Source organism: Triticum urartu, chromosome 7A, assembly GCF_056163025.1.
Source record: "Triticum urartu cultivar PI428250 chromosome 7A, HENAU_Tu73, whole genome shotgun sequence".
NCBI lineage: Eukaryota > Viridiplantae > Streptophyta > Magnoliopsida > Poales > Poaceae > Triticum > Triticum urartu.
The window spans coordinates 45,813,817-45,826,302 of NC_141879.1; the positions used below are offsets into that span (position 1 = coordinate 45,813,817).

The 12,486-nt window shown below is 46.6% G+C and overlaps 1 protein-coding gene across 1 annotated transcript; it reads right to left on the reverse strand.

Annotated features, from left to right (window-relative positions):
- Window positions 1–7,891: 7,891 nt before the first annotated feature.
- On the reverse strand, window positions 7,892–12,185 carry LOC125523266 (NAC domain-containing protein 43). Its single transcript, XM_048688311.2, has 3 exons — window positions 11,999–12,185; window positions 11,527–11,864; window positions 7,892–9,354 (listed from the first exon to the last, which is right to left on the reverse strand). The coding sequence occupies exons 1-3, from the start codon at window positions 12,168–12,170 to the stop codon at window positions 8,635–8,637; spliced, it is 1,230 nt and encodes a 409-aa protein (XP_048544268.2). The 5' UTR covers window positions 12,171–12,185; the 3' UTR covers window positions 7,892–8,634.
- Between the last annotated feature and the right edge of the window lie 301 nt (window positions 12,186–12,486).

Genomic DNA, 12,486 nt, shown 5'->3' on the forward strand with positions numbered 1-12,486 from the left:
ACCCGGTGATCACTCTCTAATGGAGGGATATATCCTAGCTTTTTTTACCTCGCTAGTGAGCTTCTCTACGGGATAATCATGAGAATACCCCCTCCGTCCGGAAGTCACCAACATGTTCCTTTCTATTCATTTTGATAACAAGTATTTCCGAACGAAAGGAGTACTAACTAACTGGTCGGTCGATGGACGTAGCAACGACAAGATCACCTATTAAAGCAGGTCTGGTAATTGATGGATATGGATACATACGCACGTAGTAGTAGCGTACTGATTTGGTGGGGAGAAAAATATTCAGACAATGGAGAATGTTCAAGCTACGTGCATGGTGTCAGCGCGTGTGCGGATTGGGGCCATGCATACAAAGCACAGCACAGGCATGATGACCGAATCAACGGGGAGTTGTCGTTGGCCAGTGCGAGCGAGTGGGTGAGTGGGCCGGCTCGCCCATCGTCGATCTCCATGGCTTTCCGACACTCCATGGCACTCACTCCTTGCTGGCCTTGCCCGGGCCATTTCTTGGTGGTGTTTGGAGTGTGGTGATGGATACGATCTCGCCATCCATCCATCCATCTATCTGATTGATGTGTGTGGCACTAGCGGTACGTGTTGCGATGCGTACGCCCGATGCTCGGCTAGCACTGCCGTCCGCGATGACCGGCCACCGATGCCGACGGACGTACGCTTGTCAAGCGCCGGTTGCTGTCCCTTAATTCCTTCTGCTTTCTTTTTTGCTAGCTGCTCCTCCGGAATGAGGAAAGACAAAGAAAAGAGAAAGAAAATCCACATCTTTTTGGGCGATGATGAAGAGCAAGAATGTCTGTACGTGCGTGGCCGCTCCAAAGCCGTAGGGATTTGCTTTTGTATATTCATTTATTCATAACTCAGAGCAGAAGAAAGATCTAGTCCACTTCAAAGATATCATGTCATACAACATGTCCATATATATATACTTTCCAGGTGGCAGATTTTTCCTTCTCCGGTTGATAGTTAATTAGCTAACAGAAATTGGGTGAGCAGAGAGAAAGTCTGTTAATTAATTGACCACTTACAATATTCCGTAGGGTACTTCATTTTTAAAAATTGGAATGGGGCATTTACATTGATTCTTTTTTTTTAACTGAAAGAGCAGCAGTAGAGGCTCCTAACCCCTCATTGTTCAGAAAAAAAAAAGGCATGCCGAGGCATGATTTGTGCAAAATGCTTTGCTTCCCAATGACCCAAGCCCGACCTTCTTCTGTGATTTTTTCCACCAACACAGAGGGCATGGGTGATTTTTAGTTGAAGGCCCTTTTTTCAGCTTTTGCAACGCGCGAGAATCACAACTGATGGAGGCTATCCTTTTGCGGGGACGCCTGGACAGCACCTAAAACCAGCCCAATTGTATGCCACATGGCCAACTGATCCATGCCTAGTAAATAGGTTAGCGTCGCGGCTCATATTCTATTGAAATGTCGAGATTCATAGAGCATGTAGGAAGCAATCTCGAGAGCGTCTTTGCAGACCTAGCATAATGGTTGGTGAGGCTATCCTCTTGTCACAAGTCGGTCCGACGCCCAAAGACGATTCCAAAGGGCAAGCCGTGTGAATATCTTGCATTTAGGAGGCACCCAATCCTCTGGGATTACTTCATTTGAGTAGCTTGACTTGAGAAGTGTGCCCCCCCCCCCCCCCCCCAAATCGCCCTGTCCTGTTCCATGCGTTGATTTCCATCCACGATAGATTGTGGTACTCATTAGCTAATTGTAAATTCATGAGGAGACAAAAACTATTGTGTCCGTCGGGTACTTCAATTTGTTAGAATTGACACATGGCAGGAGCTTTGCCTTTTCATTGATTAAGCAGAATAAAACATGTTGGCCGAGATCTAACGTAAAAAGAGCTCAAAACACAGAAGGAAAATGAACCAAGCTCAACCCCCCCTGATGTTTGCGCCGACACAGAGGACACTGATGATTTGTAGTTGAAGGCCTTAGTGTTCATTTCTTGCCAGATTTTCCAACACACAAGAATTGCAACGGATGGGGGAGTGGCATGTGGCACAAAAAACTGCCTAATGTTGTGCCACATCAGCACCCGGTCCACACCTGGAAATAGGTTAACATCGCAGCCTGCTTTCTACTAGAACATCTGGCATCCGAAGAGCGTGTGAGAAGCAATTCCGGGAGCAGCTTTGTAGAGCTGAAATAAAAGATTGGTGGGTGCTCCAGCTGACTTTAGTGCTATAGAATGGTCTTTGGACGGCGGACTGGCGTGCGACGCAGGAGGATGTTCATCTCAAGTCCAATAATATAGGTGTAAAGAAGATTCTAAAGGCCAAAGATCCCCAGCATGCATGAGTCTTTGGTGAAAGACGATTCTAAAGCACGAGGTCAGGTGAATATACTCCAGGATGTAGTACTTCATCCGATCGGTAGCTTGACTTGAGATGGTCGTTACTTTTACACCTATACTATATTGTACTTGAACCGTAGCTAGCATTGTAAAGAGAACTGTCCAGCCCCCCTCAAATAGTTCCATTCCATGTGATGATTTCCATCCCCAATATTGCTCGTCGTACTTGCCGTTTGACTAGCTGGCTCCTAGCTTCTTTTTCAAACAAAAAGAATTGAATCATGCATGTAATTTGCTTAGCCAAATTAATCGCATAAGCATAAATAATATTACAACAGCAGCAACAACAATCCAAAGAAACAAAGCACAGGCATGATGGAGTTTGGTTTAAACTATCAAGTCTAGTTTAACTAGATGGCGTGATGGAGTTATGACAAAGTTTTGGCATCAGGATGGCATCATCCATATGCAGACGGATGCATGGGCGTGGCCTACAAGGAGACATAATCATCATGCACAATCAAAAGGCCAAAGGCCAAGGATTATTCCTCCACCATAACCCCCATGGCCTGCAGCAGCTTTGCGGAGTGATTGATCTCCAAGACCACCACGACTGCGTTAATCATCACGGCGGCCAGCACCCGGCGCCTTTCTATGTAGAACCACTTCTCCATGCACCGTTGACTGCCGCCACTATGTATGTTGCCGTCGGAGATCGGGCGTCCAATCATCCGCATTACATTAGCACCACCAGACACCCCACCACGCTCGTAACTAGTCCTAGGAATCTTAGGTCGCGTGGGCGAGGCCTCGCACTAGCTCTGTTCCTGGAATGATTGAGCTGGAGTGGATACTCGGAGCCTTATTCCGCACTGGCAGAGATCAAATCTGGACTGCAAAAGAAGGACAAACTGTATGAGTAAATCCACTTCTTTCTGGAAAAAGATAAAACCATGGTCTACTGTTGTACTATTGCCTGCAACAAAAAAAATTGTCTATGGGTGCATTGATTTGCTACCCTGCCTAGAAGCAATATCCTCGCAAAAAACAAAATCAGAAAGAGGTAAAGATCAACTGTTTGAGCCGTCAATTCTCTGGTCCTGCTTGGCTATTTGGGAGGACCATTCTGGACTCACGCGCACCAAACGACATATAGGTACCACCATACCAAATCAGAGCAGGAACCCATCAGAAACAGAATGTATGATCAGGAAGATTGCCAGCGATATGGGGACGGTCTTCATCTGATGCATACAGGATATAGGAGGTCGCTCCTGATCTAGGAAACATTCTTTCTAGCCTGGAGGAGTCTTCAGTTGTAGAGTTGCTTGGAGCGTCCCCTGCCGGGTGTAGGTCAGGTGTAGCTTTAGTTCAACTGTATGGTGATCCAGAATGGCCTGAAGCTTCTGTCGTGCAGGCAACCAGACAAGAGACAGGTGCATTTGACAAAGGAAACCTAACCAACTATTGGAAAACATATTTATCCATGTTTAATGATGTGCTATCAGATGTGGTGTGTAGAAAACCTCTCTGCTGGTGGTCGAAAGTCGGCACAGAGATCATCAGCTCTGCAATTAGCATCTGCCTTCAGAAGCAAGCGAAGATAGAGCTCATGAGTATGATTAATTTCTTTATAGAGGAAGTACAATTTAATATCGACAGAAACTCGCGTAACAGAACTCTCCTGCATTCTGACCGGCAAATTAACACAACAATAAAAGCTTATAAGCCGGGTGCGCAATCCACTCGGCGATGAGTAATTTCACCTCATCAACAACTCGCCGAATGTGACACCCGGCGATGCGTACTCTGCTTATACCCGTACAGTGTATAAACATAGACGGAAGGTCTTTGTTATGGACACGGTAAAGAGGTACACCGAGTAAAAGGGCTTTGCTACATCTACGTAAGCATCTAACGTAATTTTACGTGCGGGCTGGCTTGGCACAAGTTAATTGGAAGAAAAAACCCGCTCGGACCCCACCCCATGAAATCAGGGGGAGGGTGATTGGTTGAGGGAGGAAAGAACGTAAGTTTACGTTAATAACTTATGTAGATGCAACATTATTGCCGAGTAAAAAGTAGTAGCCCACGGCAAAAAAGAAAAAGGCAACTGACGGCTTGGCCATGTTAACGGCGCTGTGTAAGCCGAGTGCCAGGGCTTCAACTTCCGTCCATGTCAATGGTCAACCAGTGGGCACCAGGTAGCCATAAAATTAGCCGAGTGCCCATCGGATGCACACGGCATACGTAAGAGCCGAGTACCTCAGCTTAGTTTTTATCTGGCCCCAGGAGCCTCGCAGAGGCATGAATATATATATATGAGTACCTAAAATGGCCCACCTTTTATGTACATGCAGTTCAAAATTGAATATTCCCCCGTAAATAATATAACTGCAATTAGTGTCTTAAAATAGAAAATGGTTCCTGAGAAACACCAAATTTTGGCGTTACTGTCGTAATGTAAGATGTTCCATATGGGGAAAATTAGGGATGTTTTAGATAAAAAAAATCTAGTCCTATTTTTAAGGCATTAAGTGCATTTCTTGGCATTTAACGGTATAATTAAAATTTGAACTACAAGCGCATGAAAAAAATTGGCAAAAATAAGTTGCTTTTTTTTCATGAGTCTATTTTTAGGCCTTATCTAAGAAAAGAAATGGAATTCCAAACATTAGGGTGCCAAAACTCGACCACTAAAAAATGAGCTTATTGGTTTTTAGTTCTAAAAAATGCAAACGGAGTCTGAAAAACAGTGAAACCTAGCATTGTGCCATTACATGACCACTATAATATGCGAAAAACATTTGTGAAAGTTTGCAAAAGTAGTGATGCATGCTGCTTAGAAACCCGACCATCTCCTAGGAAAATCGTGATTTCAGGAGGGAATGGAATGAGTTTGAAGGCAAAGTTTCCATTACATATTGCATGTAATTTTTGACATTTTTTACTGTTAGTTCTTTTATATTTATGTCATTAAGTAATTTTTGAGGCATTTAACAGATATAATTCAAATTTAAACTAGAAGTGCATGAAAAGGTTGGCAAAAGCGGGTTCAAAATCATATTTGTGTTAAGGAGTATATGTTTAGGCATTATCCAAGAAATGAATAAGAATTTCAAACATCAGGATATCAAGACTCTGACCCCGAACATGGAGTTTATTAGTTTCTTAATACTAGAAAAAGCGAACAAAGTCCGTAAATAATGCAAACTAGCAGGGTGTCATCATATGTCCCCTAAAGATTGTACTAAAAATTTAGATGCTTTTGCGAAAGTTGTGCCGTATACTACACGGGAACTGAAACATCTCTCAGAAAGAGGTTTCGAAAGAAAACGGGTCAGCTTTGAAGGTGAAGTGTCATTTGCTTCATAGTTTAACATTGGAACTTTTTCTGCACTCAACATACACCAACTGTATATTGGCCCAATGACAAGTGAAGGCGTGTGTTACGGCAAGAGCATCTCCAACAGCGGCGACAATAACCCCGCGTGCGCGGTAAACTATCATTTTAGCGCGCAGGGGACGTTTTCGTGCGCTCCAGCGGAGGCAGGAAACTCGGGCGCGTGGAAAACGACTGCGCGCGGGGAAAAAGCGGAAGGCCGCGCGCTAGATTTGGCCCACCTCTTTCGGCGTGCCTATAAATTGTTGCGCCAGCCACGCGGTCTCCCATCGCTATCCGCATTGCCACGCGCTCTGTCCCCGCTTCCTCTGCTTCCTCTGCCGCTTCCTCATCCCGCCACCAACGCGCCACCACCGCAGCGCCGCCTCCTCATCGCCGAGGAGGACGAGCGAGCCATGGCAGTGTGGCGCCAGCGCTACCCGCAGGACGTCACCGACGAGAATGCCTTCTGGGCGGAGAGGACGGCAAGGCGCCGCGCGGAGCGGGCAGACAGGCGTCGGCGGAAGGCACTCGCGGAGGCGCAGTGCGATCTTGTTAACGCGGGTGGGGAGTCGTTCTTTGACTCAGACGATCCTCGTTGGGAAGACGCGTGGCTCGATACCTCGGACGACACCAGCGAGAATGATGAGGACGACTCGGAGTAGGTTCTATTTGCACCATAGTTTTTATCTAGTTACACCGTAGTAGTTTTTATCGTGTTGGACTAGTTTTTTTATCTATGATGAACTATGTACGCATTGTGAAATATCTATGTATTGATTCTTTATCTATTTTATCTATGCATTTGATTTTTATATTAGTTTGGAGTGCATATGTTGTTTGTGCGAAAGCGCGCACACAGTTTTTTGCAGTGGCTGCTGGAGCGGCTCGTGCGCGCTAAAATTTGTAGCGGACACTGGAGCTAACGCACCCCGCCGCGCAAAAACAGGCCATCCGCGCGCTGTAAGTGAGTTTTTAGCACGCTGCGCGTAGTGCGCCTGTTGGAGATGCTCTAACTGCTTCGATCACACTCGAGGTCTCGAGTGGCTTTATTAGGATGGTACCTACAAAACTTGAGATGTGGTGAAGAAATAGAGTTTTTGTAAAGGAGAATAAAGAAATGTGTGAAATAATAGTGCAACTAAATAACATCAAGAGTAATTGTGTTTGCGGAAGGGGGGAGCCTAGGTGCGGAGAGGTTTAGTTCATGGTAGATAGTGGAAGCGACTCGTTGATTGATTCATGACATCTCTCGCTAATAATCTAGTACCAACAAAAGAATAATTGTTAGGCCCTAAATATCAAGGGTTTGTAGTATCGAAAGAATCCTCTCTCGGTATTGACAACGAAGATATCAACCCGTGGTATTCTCCTATGAGTAGTCTAGTGAGGTTTTCATTCTCACTAACCTTGCTACTTACAAGAATTAATGTATCGTGTGTATAATCACAAAAAAATGTATTGTGTGTATGAAATAGATTTTTATATGACAAGTAGGAAAAAAATAAAAATATTAAAATAATAGTACAACCTGAATATAGAGTTGAATTTATGAGGAATAAATGACTGCAATCCATAATTTCACTAGTATCTCCTCTCCAAATAGCATAGACAAGGTAAATAAATTATAGTTGTGTATCAATTATTACAATTTTTATGTTTGATCATACATGTCAGCATATAGGCATTACGTCCTTGTATCCATAGACCGCTATACAGCTTCATCTATAACTAGTACTCCACTTCAAACCAAAATACATCATATATTTTAAATTATTAAGTAATAAAACAAAGCATTGCATCAAGCAAGGTGACATAATCTTGATAGTATATTATTTTTAACTCTTGCTCATCACCGAGATAACTAGGCAGATATATTTTTATCCTTAGTGGCAATAATACACTGCATGCCTTTTTTTATCTTTCTATCACTGACATAGACTATTACTCTCACTGTTCCAAAATAAGTGTAGTAGTTTTAATTCAGATTTGAACTAGAATCATGACACTTATTTTGAAACGAAGGGAGTACAAGGTTAAACCCAACCAACATAAAGAACTTCCTCTTGGAGATCATTTATCTAAACATGGCTAGTGCAAGACTAATAGATAGGAGAGCGTGCACAGATATAATCATGCAGCAAACAACCAAAACAAACCGATAAATAATCTATATATATATATTCTGGGAATAAAGTAGAAATTCATCACACCACGACAAACACATCGAGAATTACATCATATTGATCACAATCATGTTAGACTAGTCACAATGGGTAGTAACTTAGACTAGTAACATGCATATGTTTCTAGTTTATGTTACTACCTTTATAGTGGGGAGTAACATATGTGTGGTGTCATGCAACACTTCATTTATTTGGTTGTATATACTCATCTTGTCTTGGCATGTGTGATGTTACAGTAACTAGTTATGTTACCGCATGCCCCTCTTTCCTCATTAATTACTCGCCACATCATCTGTTTTGTCTAGATATATGTGATGTTATCATCTATTATGTTAGTCCCACTGTTGGTAGTCTTAGACAACTCATGAGATATTTGTATTGAAGAATGGCAGAGAGCAGATGTCACATAGCTATTGTTTTCAACCCATAGTCCAAGGAGCACTATCCCCACATCGTCATTATTGCAGCAAAGTTGATGAAGAAGGCTCCAGCAAAGGGAGGTGTTCCGCAATCATGGATGGTTGTGTAGTCTTTGGATAGGATCTCCTCCATCTTAGGTTATTTATCTACTTTTACTTTTTCTGTTGTAGTATGGCAACATTTCTTTGGACATATTCACTCTGCATCTCGTTATATATAATCTGGGCACTCCTGTAGTGCGTGCGATTGAATAAGCTCTATATGCAAAAAAAAAATGTTCTTATAAAAAATAAGCAAGTTTGGGCTAGGACAGTGTTAGCACCCGACAGCGTTAAAACAGGTCATCCTCAAGTCGGCTTGTAGCGATGACACCGACCGCGCCAGGCTCCACAGGTCACCATCGCCAGCCCCGGTGACGGAGGAAGCGTGTAGGGTGCCACCGCCGGAGTAGGCCGTGGCGCCGCCGAGCTCGTCCACGACGTAGGACATGCCGTTGGTCGTCTTGGTTGTCGCGGCGTAGGAAAGGCCGTTGAGCTCGTACTCCGCCAGCCGGTCAAGATCGTCCCAGTCGCCGCCGTACTCGGCCGGCGGCGGCAGGATCCCGCTGGGGACGACGTGCTCGAGCGGCGGGAGCTTCATGAACTTGTCGTACAGGGTGCTGCTGTCGCTGTGGCACGCGCTGTTGATCAGGTGGTCCAGCGCTGACGATGATGGGTTGGTGGGCTTGGTCTCCTGCCTGCACGATGCCATGGATGAGCGGCCCATGTAGCTGAGGATATGGTCGAGCGCGTCGTTGCTGTGTGGCAGCTGCTGCTGCTGGTGCATCTGCGCCTTGGCCTTGTCGCCGGCGGCGGTCACCATCGACGAGGAGTTGCTCTGGCTGCACTCCATGGCACCGGCGCCGACCAGCTTGTTGGACGCTGCGCCGCCGCCGTTCTGGTGCTGCACGACGATATTCTTCTTCCTGAACACCCTGCAGATGACCCACCCGTCCTCCTGTGCCGACGGTGACTGGACCCCGGCCACGCCGCGAACCTACGCATATCATACGGATAACACCGTCAGTTGATTTACAATCAGATCGATCGGTCGCTTAGGCCGACTTCAGCGCGCGCGACCCATTCTCTCCGGGTGCGTGGGTAAAACAAACATACCAAATGGTCCACCTAGCGGACGCAAACGAACTTTTGTTCGTTTTATGTCCGCTTTCGACTCATTTCCGGCCCAAGTTTAGATCGTTTTGAAATGAAACGGACAGCGTGCGGACGGGCGGGCCGTGTGCGCGTGTCCTCCCCTGGCCCGCCCGTCGATGGCACAGGGATCCCTCTTTCTATCCGCCCCCTCCCTCTCCAGCCGCACCCCCTCCACTTTTGCCCCTCGTCGTCGCCGCCGCCGCCGCTGCCATTGCAGCTGTGCAGCTCGGACGCGCGCTCGCTCAGCCATAAAAATTATAGATGAAGCTGTATAGCGGTCTATCCAACCACGGTCACCTGATTTGCGCATCCGGCGGCCGGATTTGGAGCGAATCCGGTCGGGCTTGAGCTCTCCCGGCTGTGGGAGGCCACGCCGCGCCATGGACTGGCGGGCAGGTGCTGACTCCACCTCTAGCCGCTCAGATCTACACCGTCGGCGGTCCGCCAGCAGATACCTGAATGGCGGTTGGCCGGGCTCAATGCTGGCCCAAAAGCTCGTCGGCGCACCGTTGCCACTCATTACGTGCGATGACTGCCCAAAGAAGGTCTTGCGCCGCATGTCTACAACGACGAAACATTCCGGATGGGTGTTCATCAAGTGCTCAACCGTTGGGGTATGTGCTACTTTAGCTTTGCTTGTGTTCTCGGATTTGACTAGTTGTGCTAACCTAAAATTTTATTTGTGTAGAATGGATGCAAGTTTTGGTACTGGGTAGAAGACTACATCGATATATTGATAGAGCGCGATTTAGTAGATGTTCGTGCACTTTTAGCTAGAATAGAGGATAGAGATGAGACTAGTACACTTGTTGCTAGAATAGAGGCTAGATATGAGACTAGATGCGAGGAAGCAATGTCTACTTCTTTACACGCAAGATCGAGCCTCCGCAAATCAACAATGAATGCATCGAGAAGGCACTAATCCAACTTACAGGAGCAGTTATGGAAGTTGGATATCTTCTAAAATGTATTCGTGTGGTTCTTATTTTCTCTGGTCTTGCTTTTTAGTCAAAATTTGGTGATGTATTTTCATGTATCAAAAATCAATGATAAAAAAAAGATATGTGCTTACAAAAAAAAATTATACACGGACGAGATGCGGCCGGAATGCATCCGCGCGTTGAACGCATGGCCACCGCATTACAGAAATGGCCCAGACATGACCCCATTGCCTTACTCAAACAGAAAGAATCCGGGTTAAACGGACGTTCATTTGGGGTCGTGCCCTGAAGTTGGCTTTACAAACAGCGAAGGCAAGGCAAGTGCACCACGACGTGCATAATTACACGCGATTATTTTTTATCGTAATTAGAATAGCTAGGCTAATTATGCATGGTGTTAAATTTTCGATGGAAGGTACTCCTACTACCGAAAGCCAGGTCAAAAGATTTTTGTCGATGGATCTCAAATATATCCATGCATTTTCAATCGACTAGGCAGATCAAAAGGTCTACCGAAAGCATGCAGGTACGCCCTTTATCGAGAAAAAAATGCATGCATGCACGCGCGTAGGGTTTGACCATAGAAAAGGCTCACTCGGTAGTAGCAGACATATATGACACCTGATTGTGTTCTTATTTTTTTAAAAAAATTATGATTTAAAAGGAAGGCTAAATGGGACTTAGCTCCATAATTTTTTATAACTTCTGGCTGAGCTGCCACCGCTATTTAAATTTTAACTTATCGTCTGCTCGCAAGTGCTGAACCTACTACCCAGTACCCACTACTATGATCCACCCTTTCCGTGACGCAGACCCATCGAAAGGAAATTAACCCATTGCATCATGTCATGTGTGTTCCCATTTCCAACCACCACCCGGACATAATCTTCACTAGACCTTGTGGGTCGTCTACAGTCGCATATGTGTGTGCACAGTACGTACGTTAGTCGCACGATTGCAGTGCACCACTAGCGAGCTATCTCCATCCCTGTCGGCCCCGGCCGGTCACCGTGCATGCAGTCGCAACGTGCTGCAGTAGTAGAGGTGTGGACTAGGCGGTACAGTACACGTACCGGGGAAGAGATGCCGGAGTAGTAGGAACTTGCGTCGCCGGGAGCAAAGACGGGGTTGGTCGCAGGGGCAGGTGCGATGGCGTCGTCGAGGCGGTACTCGTGCATGATCCAGTCGGACTTGTGGCCACGCGGGGCGCGGCCCTTGTAGAAGACGAGCGTCTTGCGCATGCCGATGGGGCCGGAGCCGGCGGCGGAGTAGATGGCCTTGTCCCGGCCGGTGGCCTTCCAGAACCCGGCGGCGGTGGCGCGGTTGGTGCGCGTCCCCGTGGGGTACTTCTTGTCCTTGTGGCTGAACAGATACCAGTCATTCTGCGGGCCAGTTCCGATCCGACAGCGCTCTGCATGCATGCGTTTTTCCATGGCAAATTAGTTCACCATCCATGAGTCCTGAGCGCTACTCCGATCACATGCATGCATTGTGCACTACTACTATTCTACTTCTCGCAATGGAAAAGGGAAGGAATTCACAAACCTTGGATGTCCCATGGCTCGAGCTTGTTGAGGTCGATGTCGCGGATGACGTCGAGGTCGATGCGCTGCAAGGCCACCTTCTTGGCGAGGTAGTAGGTGAGCAGCTCCTCCTCCGTCGGGTGGAACCGGAACCCCGGCGGCACCACCGACTGCCCGTTCACAGAGATGCTCATGGTCGATGGGTGAACCTCACACACACAACGATCACTATAGGATCGATAAAGAAGACACTACTGTAGCTGGAGTGAAATGATCCACCAAGCTATAGCCTACAACTAGCAACAATTGATGGGAGGGAGCAGGAGGGGAGGGAAGACGATGGTGTCGAGTCGAGGGGAATGAAGTTGTTGCCGGTGATGGGGTGCAAGGAAACAATGGCAACGGACGGGGGGTGGTTATATATAGCTGCTGCCAAGCTAGCTAGTCTTGTAATGGGATTAGTTACGTTCGTTCCAGAGGAGAAGTGCCACGGTGGTCCCCGCCGGCAAG